Source organism: Alligator sinensis, unplaced genomic scaffold (assembly GCF_000455745.1).
Source record: "Alligator sinensis unplaced genomic scaffold, ASM45574v1 scaffold137_1, whole genome shotgun sequence".
In the NCBI taxonomy this organism is placed as follows: Eukaryota; Metazoa; Chordata; order Crocodylia; family Alligatoridae; genus Alligator; species Alligator sinensis.
The window spans coordinates 680,248-705,121 of NW_005842545.1; the positions used below are offsets into that span (position 1 = coordinate 680,248).

General features: G+C 58.8%; 5 protein-coding genes across 11 annotated transcripts in view; 1 reads left to right on the top strand and 4 right to left on the bottom strand.

Moving 5' to 3' along the window:
* The window catches only part of TBC1D25 (TBC1 domain family member 25), an 8,649-nt gene extending 5,253 nt beyond the window's left edge, over positions 1 to 3,396 (bottom strand). The window contains exons 1-5 of the mRNA XM_025213666.1: positions 3,071 to 3,396; positions 2,715 to 2,824; positions 2,308 to 2,462; positions 1,459 to 1,583; positions 1,136 to 1,325 (exon numbers count right to left, since the gene is read on the bottom strand). Coding sequence (XP_025069451.1) covers positions 1,136 to 1,325; positions 1,459 to 1,583; positions 2,308 to 2,462; positions 2,715 to 2,824; positions 3,071 to 3,145 — 655 coding nt within the window. The 5' untranslated portion in view covers positions 3,146 to 3,396. The remainder of the gene's footprint in view (positions 1 to 1,135; positions 1,326 to 1,458; positions 1,584 to 2,307; positions 2,463 to 2,714; positions 2,825 to 3,070) is intronic.
* An 83-nt stretch (positions 3,397 to 3,479) lies between these two features.
* PQBP1 (polyglutamine binding protein 1) lies at positions 3,480 to 16,137 on the top strand. 3 transcript variants are annotated; one of them, XM_025213654.1, is made up of 7 exons: positions 3,480 to 3,635; positions 13,001 to 13,076; positions 13,361 to 13,472; positions 14,226 to 14,335; positions 14,574 to 14,669; positions 14,860 to 14,920; positions 15,479 to 16,137. In XM_025213654.1, exons 2-7 carry the CDS (start codon positions 13,010 to 13,012, stop codon positions 15,633 to 15,635), a joined length of 603 nt encoding a protein of 200 aa, XP_025069439.1. In that variant the 5' UTR covers positions 3,480 to 3,635; positions 13,001 to 13,009; the 3' UTR covers positions 15,636 to 16,137. The 3 variants fall into 3 exon arrangements, with proteins under 3 accessions (XP_025069439.1, XP_006032068.1, XP_025069440.1); XM_006032006.3 differs by lacking the exon at positions 3,480 to 3,635 and adding an exon at positions 12,709 to 12,823; XM_025213655.1 differs by lacking the exon at positions 3,480 to 3,635 and having other exon boundaries at positions 12,814 to 13,076; positions 13,361 to 13,448.
* Positions 5,618 to 9,179, bottom strand: EBP (EBP, cholestenol delta-isomerase). Its single transcript, XM_006032003.3, has 5 exons — positions 8,664 to 9,179; positions 8,141 to 8,468; positions 7,790 to 7,826; positions 6,995 to 7,125; positions 5,618 to 6,561 (listed from the first exon to the last, which is right to left on the bottom strand). The coding sequence occupies exons 2-5, from the start codon at positions 8,442 to 8,444 to the stop codon at positions 6,350 to 6,352; spliced, it is 684 nt and encodes a 227-aa protein (XP_006032065.1). The 5' UTR covers positions 8,445 to 8,468; positions 8,664 to 9,179; the 3' UTR covers positions 5,618 to 6,349.
* TIMM17B (translocase of inner mitochondrial membrane 17B) lies at positions 9,324 to 12,490 on the bottom strand. Of its 5 annotated transcripts, none has more exons than XM_006032008.3 (6): positions 12,288 to 12,450; positions 11,223 to 11,322; positions 10,908 to 10,971; positions 10,162 to 10,290; positions 9,893 to 10,003; positions 9,324 to 9,641 (listed from the first exon to the last, which is right to left on the bottom strand). In XM_006032008.3, the coding sequence occupies exons 1-6, from the start codon at positions 12,311 to 12,313 to the stop codon at positions 9,553 to 9,555; spliced, it is 519 nt and encodes a 172-aa protein (XP_006032070.1). In that variant the 5' UTR covers positions 12,314 to 12,450; the 3' UTR covers positions 9,324 to 9,552. The 5 variants fall into 5 exon arrangements, with proteins under 5 accessions (XP_006032070.1, XP_014379376.1, XP_014379377.1 ...); XM_014523890.2 differs by having other exon boundaries at positions 9,500 to 9,641; positions 12,240 to 12,388; XM_014523891.2 differs by lacking the exon at positions 12,288 to 12,450 and adding an exon at positions 11,783 to 12,198 and having other exon boundaries at positions 9,500 to 9,641.
* Positions 16,138 to 16,284: 147 nt separating the features above from the next.
* SLC35A2 (solute carrier family 35 member A2) overlaps positions 16,285 to 24,874 on the bottom strand; it is a 10,172-nt gene continuing 1,582 nt past the window's right edge. Inside the window, exons 2-6 of the mRNA XM_025213667.1 lie at positions 24,848 to 24,868; positions 23,070 to 23,252; positions 21,873 to 22,024; positions 19,590 to 20,299; positions 16,285 to 17,243 (exon numbers count right to left, since the gene is read on the bottom strand). Coding sequence (XP_025069452.1) covers positions 17,216 to 17,243; positions 19,590 to 20,299; positions 21,873 to 22,024; positions 23,070 to 23,252; positions 24,848 to 24,868 — 1,094 coding nt within the window. The 3' untranslated portion in view covers positions 16,285 to 17,215. The remainder of the gene's footprint in view (positions 17,244 to 19,589; positions 20,300 to 21,872; positions 22,025 to 23,069; positions 23,253 to 24,847; positions 24,869 to 24,874) is intronic.

The window sequence follows — 24,874 nt, forward strand, 5'->3', positions numbered from 1 at the left end:
GGGACCAGCCCCCGCCCCCCAGATTCTACCCAGAAGCCTCTGCTCCACCCTCCCCCCCCACCAAGGCCCCAGACACCCCTATCCCAGAATCCTCTGCTCTCTCCTCCCAGGCATCCTGATGCATCCCACAAACCTCAGCTCCTACCCCCCAGAGCCCCCCAATACCCACAGCTCTATCCCAAAATCCTCTGCTCCCTTCCCCAAGCCCTCTCTGGATGCCCCAGAGTGGCCTGATACCCCCAGCCCTCAGTTTCTTCCCCTGCTGTCTCCAGAGGGCCCTGATACCTCCCGTCCAGTCCTGACCTATCCCAGAAACCTCAGCTTTCTTGCCCCAGCTGTCTCCAGACATGACCAGAGCCCTAGCCCTCACCCCTCCAAATACACCAATGCACTCTAAACCCCCTTGCCCTTTCCCAAATTCCGTTACCTTTTCTGCCCTCCCTGACCTTCTCCGGCCACTCTGTTTCCCACCTCCCCACCCAGGGGACTCCAGCACCCCCTGCCCAGCCAAGCAGCCCTGAGCATCCCTCTTGCCCCCTCCACAGCTCAGGGTCCTTCCCCTGACCAAACCCAGCACTGCCCCCAGCATCCCTCCAGTCCCTTCCCCCAGCCCAAGGGACCCTGGTGACTCCAGCCCATCCCCTCAGGGCAACCTGGCACCTCCTGTCCCATTCCTCCCCCACCACCACCCAAGGACCCCAGCTTCCTGCCCTCCCCCCTACCCAGGAGCCCTCAGCATCCCTCCTGCCCCCCCCCCCCAAGGGCCTGTGGCTTCCTGCCTCTCCCCCTCCCACAGGCCCAGTGCACCCCCGCAGCCCACGGGACCCTGGCATCCCTTTTGCTCCCCCATCCCACCATAGCCCAGGGGACCCAGGCATCCTTCCCCCCAGCATCCCTTCTACCCTCTCAGGGGAATCCAGTTCCTATTCCCCACCCCTGAGGGGCACCTCCAGCAGCCTCCCAGAGACCCAACATGCCCCACCCCAGCCCAGCAGGCTCCAGTATCCCTCCACCCCCAAAGACCAGGGGACCTTGGTGCCTCCTGCCCCCCTCAGAGAAACTGGTACCACTCCAGAACCTCCCAGGGGGCCCCAGCATGTACCCCCAGACCAGGAGGCCCCCCCGTGCCCAGGCACCTTGCGCAGGGAGGGCTCAACACCACCATGGTAGACGCGCAGCCGCAGGTCCTCAGGCCGGGCCAGGCGCCCATCAGGGCTCAGCAACGCATGGAACTCAGCTTCGTTCAGGGGCGGTGCTGGGGCTGGTGTCTCCTCACCCCCCGTCCAGCTCAGTGCCTGCTGTACCCGCCACAGTGTGCGCCCCACCTGGGAAACCATGACTTCTAGATTCTTTCTACCCACCTTCCACACCTACAGAGCCCCCACCCCAGGGCAGGGCTGGCAGCTCTGGCCCCACCTCATGGGGGAGGAACCCTACCAAGCCCCATCCCTGACCCACCTGGGAGAGGATGGCTTGGGTGAGAGGCAGGGCAGCAGCTGCCAGTGACCTGCGCTCCCCAGGCAATGGCTCTGAGCCCACCACATCCTTGGGGCTGATGATGTCCCAGTCCTCCAGCAGGGGGCCTGTGGGAGGAGAGGGGTTGGTGAGCTTGGAAGCCTGGGTTATCGGGGAGGGGAGGGGAGGCTGAAGGGTGAAAGCAGAAGGGGCTCAGAGCCTAAACACCTGTGTTCTCTAGTGGAAAAGAGGGCAGGCTGGAAGCCTAGTTAGAAGCTAAGGCTCCCTCCTAGCTCTGAGACAAAGGGGTTTAGGAGCCCAACCAGCTGTGTTCTCTCTATGGCTAATAAGAAACGTGAGTGCAGAAGAATGGGGTACTTGGACTTCTGGGTTCTCTGCATTCCGGGGTTTTCTTCCAGCTCTGAGTGAAATGCAGGGTCTTGGGGATTGGGAGCTGGAGGCAAGTACAGAGGAGGCTGGGAGCCTGGACACCTAGGTTCTCCCCCAAGCTCTGAATGGATGGTGGGGCCTGGAAAGTCAGGAGCCTGGATGCCTGGGTTCTCTCCTCCAGCCTGGGCAGCAAGGGAGGAGAGTGCTGGGTGCCCAGACACCTGGGTTTTCACCCAGCTCTGAGAAGCAAGTGGGGTGTGTTGGGGGAGGAAGGCAGGGGATTGGAAACCCAGACGCCTGGGTTCTTTCACAGCTGAGCAGAGAACAGGATTTAGGGGGATAAGCCCAGTTGCCTAGGCTCTCCTCCAGTTTGGACAGAAGAATGGGGCCTGCGAAGGGGGTCAGAAGTTTGGATGCCTGGGTTCTCCCACTGCTTAGGTTGGAGAGAGGGGGTGCACTCACTGTCCTCGGCAGTGCGGATGTCGACCCGGAGCTGCAGGTGGGGACAGGAGGCTCCAGTAAAGGCCACACCCAGGTCCCCGTCTGACAGCAGCGGGAACCAGGTGTCCTGACCCTGTCGGTCTCGGCCCATGTAGCTGATACCGAAGCTCTTTTTCCTGCCAGGGAGAGAAGGAACAGCATCAAGACATACAAAACAAGTGTCCAGGCTCCCAGCCCCTACTGTTCCCACCCTTCAGCCCCCCACCGCTAGGAACCCAGGTGTTTGGGCACCCAGTCTCACCTCCTGTGACCCCTCCCAGCCCCCACTCCCCTCCCAAAGAACCCAGGTATCTGGGCTCCTAGCACCCTACTACTCTCACCCCCCAGCCCCACTCCCCTCCTGTAGAAGCCAGGTATCTGGACCGCACCCGCCAAGATCGAAGGCACGAACTAGGATGTGCTGCAGGACATCAAATGACGTAATCTGGGGGTCGACGGCGAAGGAGCGATACTCGGGTGGCAGCAGCCCCTCACACTTCTGGGAGGGGATACAGGGCTGGGAACCCAGGTGTCCAGGCTCCCAGCCCCACCTGCTCTCATCCCCCAGGTGTTTGGGCTCTCAGCCCTCAACCAACACAGGCCCCTCCCCTCATCAAATAACCCAGGTATCTAGACTCTCTCCTTCCCCAGACAACCCAGATGCCCAGGGACCCCCTACCCCTTGGCCTGACCTTGAGCCCTGCACCTTGAACCCCACCCCAAGCCTTGACCCCTCCCCCCTCACCTTGACGCGCACGCGCACCACCTCGTGCTCGTCCTCGGTGCCCCCCTGAGACCCCCCCGCACTCGGAGCCGCCATCGCGGCCCCGCCCCCTACTTCTGGTCCCGCCTGCCGGTAGCTGACGTCATCGCCAGCCGCTGCACTGCTCTGCCCTCCCCGCCAAGAGCCGCCGGCGCCGGTGCGTGCCACAACATCCGGGGCAAGCCGGAAGTGCGTCACGGAGAGGGAGGGGATATGGGATTACTCTGGGTCGAGGCGGCTAGGTCTCAGGGAAAGGGAGAAACAGTTTCCGGAATGGGTTGTGAAAAGCCGGAAGTACATAACGGTAGGGGCCTGTAGTCCAGGGACTCCAGGTAATGGGGGAAGGAAACAAGGAGATATCTACTTCCTGGGTTAACCAGAAGTGCATGTTTTGGGAAGCGGAAGTGGGTCATAAGGATAGAAAGGGAAACGGACGTGGCTCCGGGGAGACTGAAATGGAACTGGTAGTGGTCCTAGTAAGAGGAAAAGCCTGTGGGAGGACTTTCGGGTGTGGGGGCGACCATCATAGACAGGGTTAGGGGAGTTGGTAAGTATTGAAGGGACGAATTCTATCCACTCCACCTCCCAGTGACTGGGCTTTTCCCAGCAAAAAGTGCCCCTGGGGGAATGGGAGGGAAGGGGACCACTTCCGAGAGAACCGGAAGAGCTAGCAATGTAGACGCACAGTGGGAGCCCTCTCCGGGAGTGTGTGGGGGAGGGGAGACGGCGGAAGTAGCGCTACCGCCCATCCGGGTCTTCACAGCTTCGCCTGGGAGGTTTTTATTGTTGTGGGGTTTGTTTGTTTGTTTGTTTAATATCAGCACATATTTGGGATTTTGCTCTGTTCAGTTTTTCCCGGTACTTTCTGGCTTGCACTAGCAAGGAGCTGCTGAGGGAAGGGAGAGATTGGACATAGGGGCAGCATGTGTGTCTGCACAGGGGCATGTGCGGGCCCAGCAGCTGCATGCAGGTAGGTCTTGGCCGGGCAGGGGCAGGAGGGCCATGGTTTGGCAACTGTCTGGGTGTATGTGTGGTGTGGGGCAGGGGGCTGGGTGCATGGGTGTGTGTATGCATTTGGGGGGGGGGTGGACAGGTGTGGGGCTCGGGCTGCATCATGGCAGGGGAGGCACCTGCCCCTCCACAAGGGGGCTGCAGTTCAGGAGTGAGGAGCACCAGCAGGGCTGTGGGGACTGGATCAGGAGCATGGGGAATAGGCAGTGCCAGGGTGCCGCTGGTCAGGAGTGAGGGGGTATCAGCAGGGACAAGGGGGCTGGGGAATAGGCATATCGCTACCCCCCCCCCCCAACTATATTACCTACTCCCCTCCCTGACCTATTTCCACTTTCAGGAAAAGAAGACAGACACCTGGTAACCAGTGGAAAGGGAATGGCCAAAAGTGATCTTGAGTGATGAGGAAACAAAAGGGTGGGACAAAAATATCCTGTTAGGGCAAAACTGCCCATGGTGTGGATGAGACTTTGAGTCCTACAGACTCAGCCTCTGTCCCACCCCCAACATAATTTTGTGAAATACAGCATTGTCCAAGAGATCTGTGGGAAAAAACCCTGAACTTACTGAAAATAAGGACTCCAGTCCTGTGGCCTGGTTGTGCACTGTGGGAAGCTGAAGGATGGCTGCCATCACTGAGAGCCCAAGATGGGTGCTGCCCCTGCCCCAAAACCCTTACAGCCACTCAGCAGCAAGGGACAGGGCTGTTCAGCCAGTCAATGTGCAAAACTGCAGCTGGCCCCACAATCTCCTGGTGAAGTTAGCTGGCTGCCTACTGGAGTACCCTACTCATCATGGGCAGCTGGTGTCTCCTGAGTCACGGGAGTACTTGCCCCTGCCCCCCCCCAGCAGCCAGTCAGAGACTGGCTGGAGGGGGTCTGTCCTGCAGCCAATTGTGCCAACCTGGATGTGCCAGGATGTGCTTCTCCTGGCCCCCCCACTCCCTGGCCGGTGCTCTCAGGGGGAACACCAGCATATCTGCCTGCCCGTCACCTAAGCAGGGAACACTGGCTGTCAGGGGGGATGACAGCACTCTCAGGGGGTGCATGTGCATCCCCTATGCATTGCCACTGCTACTTATGATGTTCCCCTTGGCCCATGATGTATAGGGCAGGGCACACCCTTCCCAGCTACTGCCTGACCTTAGTGCAATCATCAGCCCACTCGCATCATCACTTGAGTCTGGCCAAGGTGATGTTATTGCTATAGGTGAACCAATGGTAAGATGACTACATCTTTAATGTAGCTGAACCAAGACTATGACATCATTAGCTTTGGACCCAGGTCCAGGCAATGGCACATTGAGATCAAAATTGAGTCAAGGGCCAGGCTGTGTGACCTCAACCATATTGCTCCTGGCATGTTCATCCTGCATCTCCAGCCTTGTGGAAGGGGGGTAGAGGGATTTTTCCCCCACCCCGCAAAAGGACCCCAACACTGGGCAGGACCTGGAGCCTATAGGTACAGCTAGGGGCTGGATAGGGTTTCCACACTAGGGCCCAGAAACACACAAGAGGCCAGTGAGGCTAGAAAACACCTTTATTCAAAATAAACCTCCCCCCTCACACCACTCTAACCCAGATGGTCCCAGAGCTGCAGAGAACCCAGGAGTCACCCCTTGAAATCAAAGAGCTGTGGCTAAAAGTTTGGTGGCCTCTCCCCCTAACCCTGAGCAGGAAATAGAACACAGGTGTCTGGCTCCCCCCACACCAGGTGTAGGAAAAGAACCCATACCATCCTAGCTCTTCCTTCCCTATCTGAGGATGGAACCTAGGCACCTTAGTGTGGTCCCCCTGCCCCAGCCTGATCTGAGGAGAGAAGCCAGGCTTCCTGGTTTACTCCCTCCCAGTGTGGGAAAAGAACCCAGACATCTGGCTCCTCCTTACTGCTCTAGGGTTGGAACCAGATGTTCAGCCCCCCCTCCCTTCCTAAGCAGAAATCCAGCTGTCCTAGCTTACCCATCCTGATCTGGGAATCAAATCCAGGTGTCTAGACAGTGTCCCTGTCCTATCTGGGGAAAGAACTCGGGAAATCTTAACTCCCCCTGTTGGATGCAGAGAAGGAACCCAGTTGTCCAGGCTCCGCCCCCTGCTATTTTTAGAAATCCAAACATTATAAGATTTCTGTCCCTATATTTGCAGAAAGTACTCACACAGCTGGGCTCCCCCTCCTGATCTAGGGATGGAGACCAGGTGTCTAGGCTCCCCCCACCCCATCTGCAGGAGGAACCTAGGTATCTGAGCCCATCCTCCATCAGCAGGCCTTGCCCACGGGGGTGTCAAGGGCACGCTGCGCAGTGCAGAGATGGCGCCAGGCATCGTGGATCAGGGCTGCAGGCACCACAATCCACAGCCCATTGAGGAAGACAAAGTAGAACCAGAAGTACAGAGGGTGCCCTGCAGGCGTGTGGGCCAGCCCTGCCCGCAGCTCCGTCAGGAAGTACAACACAACCCCATACAGCTGGCCTGGGGAGGGGGAAAGAGGGTGTAGGACTTGGGTGTCTGGATGCCCAGATCCCCCTTTCCCCCCCAGTCCATTTCTGCTCCAACCCATCACTTGTCCCTCCTGGAGAACCCAAGCACCTGGGCTCCCAATGCCCCCAGGTCTAACACCCCAGTCCTGACTCCCCTCCCACAGAACCCAGGCACCCGGTGTCCTTCAACTCTAAACAATCAAGTCCTGCTCCCCTTGAGAGAACTTAGGCATCCAGGTTCCTAGGCACCTGCCCTAAACTACCAAACAAACCAGGTGTCTGGGTTCCTAGATCCCAGCCTCCTCTGTTCCAACCCACCATCCTCTAGTCACCTCCCAGAGAACCCGTGTGTCCACACTCCCAGACCTCCTGCTCTCACCCCACAACCCCCTCCCGTGCAGGGAACCCAGATGTCCAGGCCTCACCCATGGAGACGACAAGCTGTAGCAGGAAGCGACCAGGCCGGTGCTGCAGGAAGGCCTCCAGCGTGGCCAGGCTGAGTGGGCCCCAGGCCACAGCTGTCACTGTCTCCACACACACTGTAAAGTCATCCCCACTGTGGGGAGAAAGGGGTTAACTGGGGCCCATCCCCTCCAAACCGTGCTCCTGTAAGCCCCATTCCTTCTCTTCCATGTCCCCACCCTAATCCATTAAGCCCCACTTTCTTCTCCCTTTCAGCTGGGACATTCCAAGATCCAACTCTTTTTTTCTCCAAATCCTGCCCCTTCCTCTCCAAGCCCCAAACCTTCCAGGCCCTACCCTTTCTTCCCATGTCCTGCCCCTCCCCTGCAAACCCTGCTCCTCTTCCTCTGAGACCCACCCCCTTTTGAAAACCCTGCCTATCCCTTCAAATCTCACCCACTTTGTCTCCACATCCAACACCTTGAGCCCTCCCCCTCCCCCCAAACTCCACACCTTCTCTGCCAGTCCCACCCCCTGTGAACCCCACCCCTTCCCCAAGTCAGGACCCTTATGTCCCAATCCTCCTCTGCAAGCTTCTGAGCCCCAGCACAGCACAGCAGGGGGGGTGGGGAAAGCTGGTGCCCTTAGAGGTGGCCTGGGAAGGGGAGGGGGGGTTATGCTGGGATCCCAGATGCCTGGGTCCCATTCTCAGCTCCAAGCCCCCAACCCCACTTTCCTCCCAAAGAGCCCAGGTATCTGGGTGCCCAGGACCCAGCCCCTCCCCTTTCAGAAGCCTGGTGTCTGGCCCTGGCACTCACATGACATATCTGCTGTCGCCCTTAGCATACTCCTTCCCTGGGGGGAAAACAAGGCAAAAAAATCAGGCAGTTTTGGGGTGGAACCCAGGTATCGGGGCACTCCCAAAGCCCCCAGCTGTGTAACAGGTGTCCAAGTCCATCCTCAACCCTCCCCAGGCGTGGAACCCAGGTGTCTGGGCCACCCCAGCCCCCAACATGGAACCCTGGTTCCAGGCTCTCCCAGGCATAGAGCTGAAGCATCTGGATGCTCCCAACCCTGCCTTTCCCAAGCCTGACCCAAACACAGCACCCAGGCCTCCGAGTCCCGTCCAACCCTCTCCAGGCACAGAGCCCAGGCCTCTGGGCACTCACAGAGCTGGGAGAGGAAGGCCTGGTCCCCTGGCAGGCTGGTGTGGAAGAAGCTGAACCAGCCCTCGACCACCAGATGGATGAAGGCGCAGACGGTGAACCAGCAGAGTGCCAGGCGCCGCCAAGGCCCCTCCTGTGGGCTGCGGGCCCTGCCGCTGACCAGCCACGTGAGGGCTGCTAGGGAGCCGGCAGCCCCAAAGATGAATGCGACGCTATGCCAGGCTGGACGCTCATTGGGCAAAAAGCCCGGCACTGTCAGTCCCTGTGGCCAGTAGGGGTGTGGCGGGAGTGAGACCTCTGGTGCCATGGACTGGAGGGAGCGGAGCTTTACCTGTGAGGGAAGATAAAGAAGGTGGGGTTGGCATGGGTGGCCTGATGGGCAAAGGGACCTGGACACCTGGGTTCTGCGCCTGAGGGGCTGGCAAGGAACCCAGGCATCTGGGTGCCCAGCTTTGTGGGAAGGAGTTGGAGGCCAGGGCCACCCCGCGCCTGGGCCACCCACCGCTCCCGCTCGCCACACACCTACCAGCACTCCACAGCCGAACCCTAGGAGGCAACTGAACCGTGTAGGCTCGAAATCCTGGGCCCCTGACTAATAGCAGCATGTGTGGGCGGCAACGTGAGGCCACGGTAGCCAATGGCGATGAGAGGCAGCCAAGCATCTAATTTAGCCTGTCACTCCTTGGCGGCCAATGGAACGTGGGCCCGAGACCGAGCCTGGGAGCTTGAGCCAGGGCAGCTGCTGATTGGCTGCGGCAGTTGCTGAGGCGATATGGGCTCAGGGGTGGGGCTGACAGAACCAGCCAGTGCCGGACTAGGGGCGGGACATGCATCAGGAAGATATGAGGCAATTTGGACGGTGGGGGGAGGGCCCTAGAGAGCTCAGAAAGGCGTACAGCCATTGGCCAACAGGACCACCGCTCCCCTCCTCCTGTGACACTGCACCTCCATTGGCTGGGGGGGTGGCCCAGCCAAACCCTCTAGCCAATAGGATATAGGGAGATTCAGGCATGTCTAACATATAAAGTCTGGAACCAGAGCCCTAGAGCTGGGGTGACTTATGCCCAAAGTTCCAGGGCTGCAGCCGTTGCTGTACCCCAGAAGCAGTCTGCTCTTGACTAGGAAACTGGCCCAGCCCTGCCCTGGCCCCAGCCTGCCCCTCCCAACAGCCCCAAATGAACCCAACACAGCTGTAAGAATCTCTTTATTCAACCACTGTAAAAACCTCTTTAAATACAAATGACCCTCCCCTCCAGAAACGGGTTAATGCTGGGATCGGGGTGGTGGCCCCTGCCCTGGCAGGGAAGGGGCTGCATCCCTTTCCACAGCCCTTCATGCACAAGCCAGAAGGGGCAGAGCCAGTCTATGGGCATGGGGCAAGCAGCCCCTCTTGGCACCCTGAGAAGAAAAGGGGTTCACTGGTACTGCCTATAGCCTGGGTAGCCGGCTGAGTTGGGACCATCCTTGGGGGACAGTTGGCTTGGGTCCTCTGCAAAGGGATTGGCTGAGGAAAAAGGATATGGAGTTTAGGTGGTCCATTCCAGCAGTGCTCCCCATTCCAATCCACAGACCTCCTAGTGATGCACTTCACTCCCAATCTGTAGGCCCCCAGTCACCCAGAACTTCCCCTAACTCTCGACCTGCAGGCCCCGCCCTGTGTGTCCCTTACTCCTAACTCACAGCCTCCTCCTCTTAGTAACACACCTCACGCTGAACATGCAGGCCCCATCACCCTAACCCTCCTCAACTCCTTACGGTTCTGGAACTGCTGGGCCGTGTAGCGTGTGAGCAGGATGCCAAAGCCCTCAATGAGGGCCAGGAGAATGCCGCCCATCGTGGCTGAGCCCATCATGGCCAGAGGGCCACCTGCAGGAGGAGGGAGAGAGCCATGAACTGGAGAACAAATGGGGCTACCAGTCAGGAATGAGGGGCACTTTAAGCAGCTGCCTTTTCCCCAGAAATGTCTTCATTTCTCCTCAGGGAAAAGAGCGGGGCCGTGAGGCAGGGCTGAGTCCATCACTCACTGCGGGATGCGAGGACAGCGCCTGTGAGGGCCCCACTGGTGATGAAGTTCCAGGGATCCTCTTTGCCCCGCACCCGTACCAGTCCACAGTCGATGGTAGAGAACAGGCCACCCCACACTGCAAAGCTGCCTGGGTTTGGGAGAGGGGGGTGGGCAGACCATGCCCCAACCAACAAGACTCACCTCTAATTGCCCCCAGCTCCCCCTCTCCCCTTGGCCATGTCCTTAAGCCCCATTCCGACTACTGGGCCCCACCTGTAATGACCCCCAGGCCCACCTGTACCACCAGACTCTGTTATCATTTCCTCAGCCCTGCCTCCCACCACTAGGCCCTGCCCCAATGTCCCCCAGCCCAGCCTACCCATCCCAAGGCCACATCCCTGAATTTTTCTGCCCCTCAGGCCCTGTCCCCCAGCCCCAACCCACACCACCAGACCCCACCTTCCTACGCTCAGGACCTGCCCTCAAATTTACTTGGCCCCACCTGCTACCCCCAGGTCCTCTCCCTCAGCCCCAACCCCCTCTGTCAAGCCCTGCCCTAAAAGTTTCCCAGGCCTGTTCCCACTACTAGACCCTGCCCCAGTGTCCTTCAGTCCCACTCCTAATTGGCAGGCCTGCAGCCCCTGAAATTCCCTGGCCCCACAACTAGGCCCCGCCTCCTCACCACCAGGCTCTCTCTCAATTGCCCTACCCTCACCCCCACAGCAAGGCCCTACTCTCCTGTGCCCCCCAAATCCCTCAACTCACCTCCAATCTGGGGGGCTCGGACCCGTACAGCATTGACACTGCCCCGAAGCCGGTGTTGAACACCCTGCATTGGAATGGGGGGGCGTGGAGGAGAAAAGGGTTGTGGAGTGCACAGGACACGTTCGGGTCAGCTGTGATTCCTGCCTTCCCCTCTGCCCCCACCCCCCAGAACACTGTCCCCCACCTCCCTGAATCTGTGTGAGGGTGGGGCAAAAATAGAGAGGAGCTTTCAAAGGTAAAAGGGGCAGAGCAGGACCATGCAGTGGGCAGGGCTTGAGGGGATAAAAGGAGGGTAGGTGAGGCCAGGCCACTCACCATGGGGGCATTGCGGAAGCCCTTGATGGCCTGGAAGACACCACCACCAAGGATACCCATGGTGAAGGCACCGCCGCAGTCATCCACAATGCGCCAGGGGCTGCAGGACAAGGTGGGGTGGTGTGGGGGTTGGGAGTGAATTGGGAATAGCCCTCCTCCCCACCAACTTGGCCGGCAGTGGAATAACTCACCCATAGAACCCAAAAGGGTGGGCGGTACCAAGTGGCCATTAATGTGGGTGACCATGTAGGGGGTTAACTGTCAAAAACTAGTCCTGCCTTAGCCCCCAATGGCCTCACCTGCCCCACGGGATGAGAGATACTAAGTGGCTAGGATTATGGGTGTGTCAGGAGTGAAGAGCCATCACCTCCACACAAAATGGACTGGTCCACCCATAGACAACCCCACCCCAGGGGAGGGAGATACCAAGTGCCTGGGAATGGGAACGTGAGAGTTCCGGGAGCAGACAAAGAACCCCCCCCAGCCCCAGCTACAATGGCCTCTCCCACCCATGGAACGTGGGGTGAGAGGTACTAAGTACCGAAGAATGGGGTAGGTACCTGCAGGGAGTCAGATGTAAGGAACAGCCACTCCCCTGCAACACTCGCCCTCCTACTACACAATACCTCTAGCCCCGTTAAGGGACCGGGAATGGAAAAGGAAGTAATTTCAAAGGAAGGGGCGCAATCAGCTATCAAAAGCCGCCCCCGGCACCTCGCAATAGACTAGCCTAATCATAGAACCTAGCGGGGCAGAAAGTACCAAGTGGCCGGGGGGGGGGAAGAGGAGAAGTGAATTTATTGCTTAATATTACATGACGAAACCAGATATCTCCGACCCGGCCCCGTTACCAAACATGGAATAGCCCAAACTGACCCGGGTCGGCGGGCGGAACTAGAAAACAATAGTTCCCCTCCACCCCACAATTCCGAATGGATTCGTCCGTTCCCTCCCACCCCCCAAACGGCGAAATGGACTCGGCCACCCCAAGAAGAAGCCTAGGGCACATCCACTGACCCATTCCTGGAAGCTGTCCCCCTCCCTCTGTGCCGCTGCCGCTGTTACCAGGGATCCCGGCCGTATTCTTCCATCGCGCCAGGCAGCGGCCTCACGGGTCATGTGACAAAGGAGAGGCAGGACTACCCTTTCTCCCAAGTCCGATCTTAATCACGTGGAGGCGGGGCGCTACGGGTCCCTATTGATCACGTGGAAAGGGCAGGTGGATGAGAGAAACACCGGCTCTGATTGCTCAGGAGCGGCACCAGCTTCGTCACGTGACAACGGGAGTTTTGGGGGTGTTTTTTGTTTTTTCGTAGACCACTTGTGATTGGCTGGCTGCTGTCACATGAAAGCGAGCCGTTCCTCTCTAAACGGCGTCACGTGACAAGGGAACGCTCATTTCGCCGTTCTGATTGGTCATCTGCTGTCACGTGATACCGGTTCTCTAGTCTGTTTTCTGTCCCCGGCACCCCCTGTATGTGACAGCCGCAGCACTGGAATTGGCTGGCGCGTGTCACGTGTTGCAGGCAAGGGTGGGCCTTGAAGCCACAGAGGCGCCTGATTCGCCTGCGCTGACTCGGGAGCGTAGCTGGAAGTTGCAGGTGGGGAATGATGGGGTCCCAGGACCCCACGTGCTAGGAAGTTACTATGGGAATAGAGGGGCTTCAGGGGAAGGATGTGAGGGCGGGGCTAGCATAAGGGGCGTGGCGGTGTGGCGCGCAGCTCCGCGCGCAGCTCCACCCCCAGGAACCCCCTCGCTGACCCCGCTCCCCATCTAGCTGTTCCAGATGCCGCTACCTGTCGCGCTCCAGTCCCGCCTAGCCAAGAGGGGCCTGCTCAAGCACGTGGAGCCTGGTGAGCGCCCCCCCCCCCCCAATGCCCACAAAGCCATTGCAGATGCTTCACGTTGGGAGTGAGGGGCACCAGGATGGCGGGAGGGCTGCAGGTCAGGAGTTAGGGGCACCCAAATTGGGGAACTTTGGGTCAGGAGTGAGGGACTCTGGGGGGAGCGGGGGTTGTGGGTTGGGAGTGAGGGATGACCCTCCCCGCACTTCCTTTCCCAGAGTCCCAAGGAACCCAGGCATCTGGGCTCCCAGCACCCCCCTCCACTTTAACTCCCCCGACTTCTTTCCCCCCAGAGCCAGAGGAGGAGATCATTGCAGAGGACTATGATGATGATCATGTGGACTATGAGGCCACACGGCTTGAGAACCTGCCCCCCAACTGGTACAAGGTCTTTGACCCTATCTGGTGAGGGCCTGTTCCCCAGGGGCTCCCCCTAGAGTTTGGTGCATCTCAGCCCTAGTTGTATGGTGTTATCCTTGGCTATCTTGATTGCCCTACCCTAGAGCTGGCTGCATTTTGACCTCTTCTAGGCAATGTTGTACTCTGCTGTTCCTTGCCTGCTCCGCCCCAGAGTTGGGTGCTTCTTAGACTTCTCTATGCCATGTTATACTCAGCTGTCTTTGCCTGTAATAGACCAAAATGCAGGTGGAGCTCAGGTGGGTTACCAGTGTTATACTCGGCTGTTCTCCATCTCCACCCTGGAGCTGGGTCCATCTTGGCTTTCTTTGAATGCTGGTATACTTGTAGCCAGTTCTGAGAGAGGGCATCATTCCAGCTTATTCCAGTTAGTATTATACTTCGCTATTCCCTTCCTGTTCCACCCCAGAGCTGGCTGCATCCTAGCACTCCCCATGGGAAGTTAAATTTGGTTATTAGCCACCTACTCCACCTCAGAGCTGGGTACTTCTGGGCTGTATTTACATGGCATTATATGGGGCTGCTCCCAGCTCTCCTCCTGTTCCAGAGTTAGCAACATCTCAGCCGTCTTGGTGTTGCTATACCCAATCATTCCTGACCTGCTCCACCCCAGAGCTGGCTGCATAGCTGCCCTGTATATGCCCTATTATGCTTGGCTGTTCCCTGCCTTCTCCACCCTAGAGTAGGCTGCATTCCCACCCCCCCCCCCCCCACTCATTACTACCCCTTTGCCTCCACCAGTGGTCTACCCTATTACTGGAATGTGGATAATGACCTGGTGTCCTGGCTGTCCCCTAATGATCCCAACTCTGTCATCACCAAGGCCAGCAAGAAGCTAAAGAACAACCTAGGTAAAGAGTGGGGTGGGGCAGGCCCTCAAGACAACTGGGTTGCCAACTTAGAGGAAGTGGGAACTGGGGGGCCTAGACACCTGAGTTCCTGCCCCAGAGTGGGTGGGATCTGGGAGCCTGGACACCTGGGTTCTTTTCTCCCTTCTCGGATGCCTGGGTTCCCTCTCTGGAATGGGTAGGGGCTGGGGGACTTGGATACCTAGATTATCTACCCTCCCATCCCCCTCTCTCCACTCAGAGGCAGAAGAGAAGCCTGAGCGCCTGTACGAGGAGGCTAAGGAACGGCGGTTCCATCGCCGGGAGGAAATTTCCCCCTACAGCAAGAGCAAAAAAGGTGGGCAAGGCCTGGGGGAGGGTCATGGGCTGGTGGGATGAGATGGGAGTGGGGGGACGGGACACTGTTGGGGTGGGGCTAAAAGTGGAGGGGCTGGAGCTGGAGGCAGTTGGGGTGGAGTCAAGGAGGCACTAAGCAGGGCCCAGATCCAGTCTGGGCAGACCTACATCAGGCTCCCACCCACTCTCAGGGAGCCGGAAGGATGAAGAGCTTGACCCCATGGACCCCAGTGCCTACTCAGATGCCCCCCGGTGAGTGCTGGGGCAGTTAGAGGAGGGGCTTCTGAGCCCAAGGGGTGGAGCCTAACAGGTGGGCAGAGCCTAGCTGTACTGAGACCGGAGGGGGTTGGCAGTGGAGCCTGCAGCTGATGGGGATGGCGGGGCCTGATGGCTGGGGGCAGGGCCAGTTCTTAGGGGGCTGGGGCCTAGGTCTTTAAAATCAAGCTAGTGGGGGCAGAGCCCCATGGGGGTGTGGCCATCTTTTTAGGGGCAGTATTAACGGTGGGCAGAGCCATATGGGGGTGGTACTAACTCCCTGGGGTTGGAACGAAGGGTGGGTAAAGCCACATGCTAAGGCTAGTGCCTTGGTGGCAGCCAGGGCGGGGTGGGGGGGCTAAAGGTGAGTGGAGCAACATGGAGCATGGCCCACTCCCTGGGGGTAGGGCTAAGGGTAGGCGGAACCACATGGGGGCAAGGCTAGCTCCTCTGGGAGGGAGGAGAGATTCCCAGGGCCTGTGGCTACTAGGGGCTTAGGGCCAGCCCCCCAGGGGGCATGGCCAGCCCCTTGACCTTGCCCCGTTCCCTGGGCAGGGGTACGTGGTCGACGGGGCTGCCCAAGCGCAACGAGGCGAAGACTGGGGCTGACACAACGGCTGCAGGGCCCCTGTTCCAGCAGCGACCCTACCCCAGCCCTGGCGCTGTGCTGCGTGCCAATGCCGAGGCCTCACGTGCCAAGCAGCAAGAATGACTGGGCCTGGATGACCCTGGGAACTCTGAGCCTCCCCACAGGGACTCCAGGACCCCCCCTTAAACCTCACAGGCCCTCTCTGGGACTGCTTAGGCCCCCCAGACCCCCTTGGGATCCTCTATAGAGTCCCCCCATGGGGAACCCAGGATCCCTCCAGTCCCCTTGAAACCCTTTGATTCCCCTAAAGCCCACCAACAGGGAACCCAGGACTCTTCCAGAACCACCCCCCCCCCCAGGGAGCTCAGGACCTCCCAATACCCCCTGCCCCAGTCCCCCTCCATGGGAACCTACTGTCACCTACTGGCAGTGAGGACCCCCAGAGCCCCCTTTTTGGTGTCCCAGCACCCATACAGAGATCTCCCTCTTTGGGGCCCTTAAACCCTGCCCCGGGAATCCCTCAGACCTCCTTTCCAGTGCCTTCCCTGCTCAGAAGCCCATATGGGGACCCCCCAGACCCCACCCAAAATTCCCTGTTTTGATATAATAAAGCTAGTGCGGTGGAGCCAGACTGAGGCCAGTACAGGGCACGGGGTGGGGCGCTGGGGGTAAGAGAAGGGGTTACCTGCCCCAGTATCTGCCAAGATCATGGGGTGGGGGGAAGGTTACATTCACTTGCTGTTAGACAGAAGGGGCAGAAGACCAGCTGTAACCCACCCTAGCCCCTGAAGAGAACCCAAGTGTCCGGTTCCCAGCCCCCACCACTGTCCCAGAGAACCCAGGCATCTGGTCTCCCAGACCCTTACAGATGACGCTGATTCAGTTCTTAGTTTAGGAAAGCAGCATTAGCACCACAATAAATAGTCAAAACTCCAGTAAAAAAAAAAAAAGTAGGTGCAGGCAGAACCCCCACCTCCTGGCCCCAGCACCACTCTGATGTATAGAAACACACAGGGAGAGCAGGCAGAGACCCCTGGTGTCCAGGGTTCTGGCTCTAACACTACCCCAACAGGTTCCCTTCCCCTCCCCTCCCTTGCTAGAGAACCCGAGCATCTGGGTTTTAAGCCCCTGGCCTCACCAGGAAACCCAGAAGTCCAGGCCCCCTGACCTCCCCCAAGCTGGGGATGGAACATAAGCACCTGGACTCCCAGCCCTCCCAGCTCCAATGCATACACCCCCTCCCAGGGAACCCAGGCATCTGGACTCCCTCCCCCTACAGTCTAAATTTCCAGCCCCCAGAGAACCCAGGCATCTGGACTCCCAGTCTGCCTGCTCTAACCCCAGAGCCCCTATTCCCTCCCCAAGCACCCCAGATCTGATGGGGGGGGGGGGATAAGCTGAAACCTTCCTGCCCCACTCCTTGCAACCAGAGCTGGGGGCGGTTAGCTCCAAGGCGGGGAGAGCTCGCCTGGCACCAGGATGTGGTCAGCTCTAGGGTGGAGCTGCTGGGGAACAGCTGAGTAGAACAGGCCTGGATGTGCCCAGCTCTGAGGTGCCACAACTCAGAAAAGGCTGAGCAGAACAGGCCAGGATACAGCCAGTTCCGGAGCGCAACAGCTGGAGTTGGGCTAAGTATATCACTTCCTGGAGAGGACCGAGCTGCATCCAGCTCTGGGGTGGATCCATGTAGCTGAGGGCTGCAGTCAGGAGCCCTTCTCCTTTTCTGGTGCCCTGGAGGGGGAAGAAGAGAACAGAGGCAACTTCAGGTAGGGAAGGTGTCCAGATCTGGAGTGGGCAATGGCAGAGTATGGCAGCCAGTTCTGGGTTGAAATGGCTTAACAGGGCAGTGAGAGCCCAGATGCAGCCAGCTCTTTGGAAGGGGAATGGCTGATTATAATGCCCCTAAAGGAGGGCTGAGATGTAGCCAGATCTGCAGCAGAGGTGCTAGGGAAGGGCTGAGTACAACAGAACACCAGGAGGACCAAGATGCACCTATCACGAACTATAACAGGCCAAGATGCAGCTAGCTCTGGCATGAGGAACAGCTTAGTATAAGAGGCCAGAATACAACCAGCTCTGGGGTGCAACTGCTGGGGTGTAACAGGGCAGTGAGAAAACCCAGATGCAGCTAGCTCTGGGGACAAGAAATAGCTGAGTATAACAGCAGAGGCATCCAACTCAGATGGATCAGCCAAATATAACTGGCCAAGATCCAGCCAGGTCTGGCCTGAAGAACAGCTGAGTATCACAGGCAACAATGCAGTCAGCTCAGGTGGAGCTGCTGGGGGCCAGCAGGGAGAGCCACGAGGCACCTAGCTCTAGAGTCCAACAGCCAACTACAACAGGCCAAGAAGCAGTCAGCTCTGGGGTGTAGCAGCCAGGGGATAGCCAGGCACTGAGGGGTGGCTAGCTCTCATATGGATTGGCCAAGTGTAACAGGCTGAGATTTAGCCAGCTGTGGGGTGGGGCTGTTGGGAAGCGGCTGAGAGAACAGGCCAAGATGCAGCCAGCTCTGGGGAGCAGCACTCCTCCCTCCCTTACTAAGGTTGAGATCCCGGATGCCTGGGTTCCCTCTTCCTCTGCACCCCTACTATAAGCCAGTTCACACCTCCCCCAGTGGGGACTCTTGGGTTCTTGCCTCAGTGTCCCCCAAGGCTTGGGACACAGGGGTGGGGCTTGTGGAGGCCCACACTACTTTCTTTTGAGGCAGCCAGCTCTTAAAGGGCTCTGCCCCCCACCCCCCCAATGGTGTTAGAGTGCATGTAGGCCCCGCCCCCTCCGGACACGGAAAAACCCAGGATAAATAAATAAGGCTCTTTATTGGACAGCAGCTTTCATGATGCATGGGCCCTGCCCCTCCCCTACAAAAGACCCCACCCCTCCTTTAAAAAAACCCAATGTACAGTGGTGCTGACCTCCCCTGCCTAGAGCCAGCACTGCCACCCTCTTTCCCCCCTCCACCAGCTTGGTGAAATGGAGTTACTTAGCAAGGGTGGGGAGAAAGAACCTGGGGGGGGGGAGCAGTAGGTCTCTGATGGGGAGGGAACCCAGGCATCCGGGCTGTGAGTGGTAAATAAACTGGGGTGTAGGGTACAGAGGAACCCAGGCATCCGGGTAGGGGGTTAGTGTTGCTTTAAAAAGAAACTGAGCTACAGACCTGGAGAGAGAACCCAGCTGTGTGGGCTCCCACTCCTGTCCCAGTGTGGGGAAAGAACTCAGGCCTGGGCAAGGAAGGGAGGCAGTGCCAGATTCCTAGTTTCCCCCCACCCATAACACTAGGAAGCAAATCACACAACAATAATCACCTCTGACATGTAGATGTGCTGGCCCTTTAAGAACAGGTTTCTTCTCCCCACCCCCTCCATGAGATTACTGTCCTTTAAGACTGGTCATACCCAGCAGCAGCCCTGCCCTTGAGGCCACTTGACCGACTCTTGCCCTGCCCTCGGTCACAGGGCTTTTAAGAGGCAGGAGTCCCTCAGTGACAACCAAGAGGCAGGACCAGCCTAAAAGGGCTAGTATACTCTTGGACTCTGCCCCTCTCTGACATTCCCACCCCTCCTCCAGAAGCCCAGGCATCCGGTGTCACTAACTTGGCAGTAGCAGGAGAAAACTGTTGACCCCCCCCCCACTCTATACTGGGAAGTTACTGGGAATACTGGGGAGGGGGCTCAGAGGTGGAGAGTGGAGCACTGGGCAGCAATGGGATAGACTGGGAGCGAGGAAGATTAGGTCTGTGGAAGGTAACTCAGGAAGAATGGCAGGGGGACGGGACAGGATGGGACTGGGAGGTGGGGTACTGGGCCATATTAGGCTAACTGGGATCACTCTGTTCTCCCAGCCAGCCAGCCATACTGGGACACTACCTGGTCATAATGGGCTAGCTGAGGACATCATATTCCTCCAGACAGCTGTACTGGAACCTCAATTTGCCATACTGGGCTAACAGATTCCCCATCACTTTCCCAACCCAGCCATACTGGGAAACCTGGAAGGCCCCCAGCTGGCCATACTGGGAACCCCTCATCATCATTCTCCCCCTCCCCCCAAACCCATCATCACTTCCCCAGCACTGACTTTCCCACTCCTGTCTCCGGCCCAGGGGGCTGAGGTCCCAGTGGGGCCTGCGGCCCAGGCACCTTGTCCCCTTGGCCTGGCCCGCTGCGGGGCAGGCTATAGAGGTAGACAGCAGCCAGCACGAGGCTAGCACCGAGCAGGAAGGGTGGGTCTGGACGGAAGCCGAAGAGCCCCACTGAGGCAGCTGTGGAGGCCACGATGGAGAGCGATGTGGCAAAGCCCTTGAGGATGTTGTCGGCATATTTCACCACCACGGCCACCAGCAGCCCCCCCAGTGCCTGGTTCAGCACCACAGCCCACACCAGCGGTGTGTAGGCATAGAAGAAGCCCCGATGGGCAACAGCTGGCCCATCCGTCAGCCACATGCCCAGCAGCCCCAAGGCTGTGCCAAAGAGGCCCAGCTGCAGGTTGCGGAGCCACACTGAGGCTGCGCCACCCTTCAGCAGTCGCTCGAAGTAGACGCCAGCGAAGCCTGAGGACAGGCAGGAAGCTGCCACCGCTGCCAGGCCAGCTGCATAGCTCTGGGATGGCTGGGAGGCATCTCCAGCTGTGGCTCCCCCCACCTCGGCACCCCCAGCCTGGCCAGCTTGAACGGAGGCCACACCGAGGAATAGAAGGACCAGCGAAAACCACTGGAGACGTGAGAGGCTTTTGCCCAGGAGGAGAACGGAGAAGAGAGCAGTTGTGAGGATCTTCAGCTGGTAGGTGACCTGTGGAGGGGGATGGAAAGGAGGGGTGAGAGATGGCTGGTGCTGGGATGGAACATCTGGGCAACAGGCTGAATGTAACAGGCTAAGATGCAGCCAGCTCTGGAGTGAAACTGCTGGGGAACAGCTGAGTGTGTAACAGGCTGGAATGTGCCCAGCTCTAGAGCAGGGCAGCTGGGAATGGCTCAGTATAACTGAGTGGGAAGTGACCAGCTCTGGGGTGGAACAGCTGGGGAATGGTTCAGTATAACAGGCCAGAATGCATCCAGCTTGTGGTGGGGGAGAGGGGGGACACAACAGCTGGGGAATGGTTGAGTATAACAAACTGGGAGGCAGCCAGCTCTGGGAGGGAACAGCTAAGAAATGGCTGAGCATAATCTTTTAAGATGCCCCCAGCTTTAGAGCAGGGCAGATGGGAATGGCTGAGCATAGAAGGCCTGGATTCAGCTAACTCTGGGGAGGGGTGGCTGGGTATAAAAGGCCAAGATGCAGCCAGCTCTGGGATGGAACAGCTGAATTTAATACACTGGGATGTGTCCAGCTCTGGGGAGCAACAGCTGTGTAAAACAAGCCAGGATGCAGCCAGCTCTAGGAGGGGATAGCTGGGGACTAGCTGAGGATAACAGTAGGATGCAGCCAGCTCTGGGGTGGAACTGCTGAGGAACACCTACGTGTGTAACAAATCAGAATGTGGCCAGCCCTGGGGGTGGTATCCAAGTATAACAGGCTGAGATGCACCCAGCTCTGGGGAGGAATGACAGAGTATAACAAACTCAAATGTGACCAACTCTGGGGCGAGGAATGGCTGGGAACTGGCTGAGTCTAACACCCCATGTAGAGGATCAAGATGCACCCAGCTCTGGGGTGGACTGGCTGAGTATAACAGGCTGGGATGTGTCCAGATCTGGGGAGGAACAGCTGGGGACTGACCGAGTCTAACACCCCATGGAGAGGGCCAAGATGCAGCCAGTTCTGGGGAGGAATGGTTGAGTATAACAGGCCAGGATGCACCCAGCTCTGTGTGGGGAACAGCTGGGTATAACAAGCTAGGATATGCCCAGATTGAAGGGGAAGGTGCGGGAGACTGAGTCTAACAGACCAGGATGTGCCCAGGTTTCTGGTGGCGGTGGGGGAAAGCTTAGTCTAACACCCATGTGGAAGGCCAAGATATGCCCAGCTCTGGGGAGGAGCAACCAAATATAATGGGCCAGAATGCGCCCAGTTCTGGGGGAGGGAGTGGACAACAATGACACATAGATGGTTATTACCAGCTAGGATGTGTCCAGCTCTGAGAGGGAATAGCTAGGGACTGGCCAAATCTAACATCTCACGGAGAGGGTAAAGATGCTGTCAATTCTAGGGGGAAACAGCTGAGTGTAATGTGCCAGGATGCACCCAACTCTTGGTGCATGGGTAGAATAGGCTGGGATGTGCCCAGCTTGGGGTGGGGGGAACCACTGGGGATTGGCCTAGTCTAACAAGCCATGTAGAGGGCCAAGATGCAGCCAGTTCTGGGGAAGAACAGCTGAGTACAACAAGCCAGGATGCACGCGCGGGGGGGAAATCCCTTGCTGACCTGGAAGGTGGCGGCTGGCAGGTTGGAGATAGCCACATACTGCAGGTTGTTCTGCAGGGTATAGATGAGCGCTGGCACGGCCAGGCGCAGGGTGTCGCCTCGCTGCACCACCAGTGCCTCGTGCAGCGCCAGCCCCAGCGCTTTCATGCTGCCTGCCGGGTGGGGGGCGAGGGGGAAGGGTTTCAGCTGGGGATGGAACCGTGGCTGACCCCGTCCCCTTGTGGGTCAAGCCATCTCCCCCCACTGGTGCCAGGCCCTGCCCCCTCAATACCTCCTAGGCCTCTTGTAAAAAGGAGGCCACTGGGTAGGGTTACCATATGTCTGGGTTTTCCCCGAACACATCCTCTGTTTGGGTCCTCCCATTTCCATCCTAGCAGGTTTTTAAAATATCAACAAATGTCTGGAATTTTTGTTCTGCCTCTGCTTTCCTGGTACTTCCTGGACTGCCCCAGCAAGGAGTTGCTTGGGGCTCGGGGAAGGGGGCACAGGATGATTGGAGGCAGGGGCATCACATGCTCTGCATGCAACCCCAGCACCTGCAGGCAGGTAAGTCTGTGTGTGTATGCATGTGCACACACGTGTGCGCCTGCTGTTGCTGTGGCTGCAGCAGGGCGGGGAAGGGGGTGGGACGTTCTTCAGGGACAGCAAGGCACTGCATGGGCAACAGGGCTGAGGCAGGGAAGGGGACTGCAGGTTGGGAGTGCGGGACATCAGTATGGTCTGGGGGGCAGTGAACTATGGGTCAGGAGTGAGAGGCAGCAGTAGGGCTAGGGAGGCTGTGACTTGGGAGTGAGGGGCAGGGGTAGGGCACAGCTATATCACAGCCCCCCCATCATACACCTCCCCCCCCCCGCCACATAGGTGTCCTTTTTGAAACCGGAAATATGGTAACCCTACCACTGCTCCTGCCTGAACCCTATCCACCTGGCCCAGCTAAGCCCTTCTCCCTCCTGGAACAAGGCCCAGCCCTCCCACCCTCTTCCTTTCCCCAAGCCTGACCAGAAGACCAGGCCCTGCCCGCCCCACCCCAGGCCCTGTCTTCTCCCCTCAAACCCCTTGCCCAGGCTGGGCCCTGCCCTTCTAGCCCAAAGCCCACCTCCTCCCTTTCCTGAGTCCCACCTCCCAGGCCAGGCCCCACACCCTCCAACCCATAGCTCTGCCCCCCCAGCTAAGCCCCATTCCCCACAGGCATCTCACCACGGTGCTGCAGTAATAGCAGTAGGAGGCAGGTGCCACCCTTGAGCAGCTCGGCTAGGACTACAGCGGTGGTGGGCAGGAAGCGTGGCCCTGGCTGCGTCCGTGCATAACGGATGCTCAGGATCAGCGATGCATTCTGGAGAACCAGCACAGCCAGGCTGGCCTGACGCACTCGCCGCCGGCCTGGGAGGGAAAACGGGGATGGCAGGGTGGGGTTAGAGCAGGATCGGGACCCCCAGCTGACTTAACATATCTGCTGCTGGCCTGGTGGGAGAGAGAGGAGGCACTATAGCAGGATCTGAACCCCACAGAGCCCCCCAGTATGACCAGATTAGCCTGATGCACCTGCTGGTACTCTGTGGGGAGAGATACAGGGGGGTTAGAACAGGATTGGGACCCTCACAGAGCACCACCCCCATGGACTACCCCCAGCATAGCCAGGCTGGCTTGAGACCAGAGATGGGGGATTAGAGTAGGATTGGGACCTCCATGGAGCCCCCCAGCACCAAGCCAGCCTAATGCTGCCTCTACTTTGAGAAAGGGGATGAGGTAGGGGGTGAGAGTATGACAAGGACCCCCCAGCTCTGAGTTGAGCAGCTGAGTATAACATGGCCTGGCTAAGATAGCATGGAGCTGGGATGGGGTGTCTGGGGAACAGCTACATATAACACTATCTGGAAAGGTCTGAGATGTGCCCAGCTCTGAGGCACAGCAGCCGAGGAAGGGTCAGTAAAAAGGACACAGATGCACCTAGCTCTAGAGTTGGAGAGCTGGGGAATGGCTACGCCAAGCCCTAAGGTGGGAGGGCCAGGAAACAGCCAAATATATATAACACTCCATAGGGGAAGGCTGAAATATGCGCAGCTCCAGGGTAGGACAGCTGGAGAACGGCCAAATATAATAGTACCCAGGGAGGGCCAAGATGCACCCAGCTCTAAGCACTTAAGGAAGAGCTGAGTATAAGGGGCCCAGATGCAGCCAGCTCTGGGGTGGGGTGGCTGGGGAACAGCTGAGTATAACAGCACCTGGTGAGGGCCCAGATGCAGCCAGCTCGGGCTGCAGCCACCAGTAGGATATGCCCCCTGCTGGATGCACAAATGCTCCAGCTCCAGCCCTGTCCAGCTGAGCAAACATCCTGCTCCCGCCCCTCCTGGCTGGCGGCTGCGAATGGTGGTGTGGTTGGACCAATGGAACCACATTCCACCCCTGGGATCAGGCCCAGTTGCACCTGCTGGGGGAGGGGACAGAAGGAGTGTGGATATGGGCAAGATGTGCCCAGCTCTGTGGTGGAATGGCTAAGTGCAACAAGACAGGGAGAGGACTAGGATGCGGCCAGCTCGGAGTGAGGGTGAAGGGACAGATAAGCAGAACAGTATGCAGCTGATTTTGGGACGGGACAAGGGTTAAACTGCAGGCCTGAGATGCAGCCAGTTCTGAGGAAGGCAGCCGCGTAGGACCCGCATGCCTAAAACAAAATGCAGCCAACTCTGGGGTGCGGCAGGGGAGAGCAGCAGAGCACGACGCCACTCGGAGAGGCCCGAGATGCGCCCAGGTCTGGGGCAGAGGCGCTGGGGAAACAGACGAGTGTAACGAGGCAGGGAGCGGACCGAGATGCGGGGGCAAGGCACCCCCAAACGTTACACTCGGCCGCTCCCCCCCCGAACTAGCAACTCTCGACCCTTCCCCCCGGGGCGTCAAACTCGCCCAGAGCGAGCGGGTGCATCTCGGCCCCGCCGCCGGGCCTGCCACGCCCCCGCCCTTCGGTTCCCTCGGCTCACCCCCCGCGGCCGCCCGGTCCCCTCCCG

Coding starts and splice junctions, on each gene's coding strand:
- EBP (XM_006032003.3), bottom strand. CDS start 8,444: ATGGCACCAGAGGTCTCACTCCCGCCACACCCCTACTGGCCACAGGGA. Junction 7,827..8,140: donor GGCCTTCCTCTCCCAGCTCT/GTGAGTGCCCAG, acceptor TTTTCCCCCCAG/GGAAGGAGTATGCTAAGGGC. Junction 6,562..6,994: donor ACAGCTTGTCGTCTCCATGG/GTGAGGCCTGGA, acceptor CCCCCTCCCCAG/GCCAGCTGTATGGGGTTGTG.
- TIMM17B (XM_006032008.3), bottom strand. CDS start 12,313: ATGGAAGAATACGGCCGGGATCCCTG. Junction 11,323..12,287: donor GAATACGGCCGGGATCCCTG/GTAACAGCGGCA, acceptor CTTGTCCTGCAG/CCCCTGGCGCATTGTGGATG. Junction 10,291..10,907: donor CCGAGCCCCCCAGATTGGAG/GTGAGTTGAGGG, acceptor TCCCAAACCCAG/GCAGCTTTGCAGTGTGGGGT.
- PQBP1 (XM_025213654.1), top strand. CDS start 13,010: ATGCCGCTACCTGTCGCGCTCCAGTCCCGCCTAGCCAAGAGGGGCCTG. Junction 13,077..13,360: donor GCTCAAGCACGTGGAGCCTG/GTGAGCGCCCCC, acceptor CTTTCCCCCCAG/AGCCAGAGGAGGAGATCATT. Junction 13,473..14,225: donor AAGGTCTTTGACCCTATCTG/GTGAGGGCCTGT, acceptor TGCCTCCACCAG/TGGTCTACCCTATTACTGGA.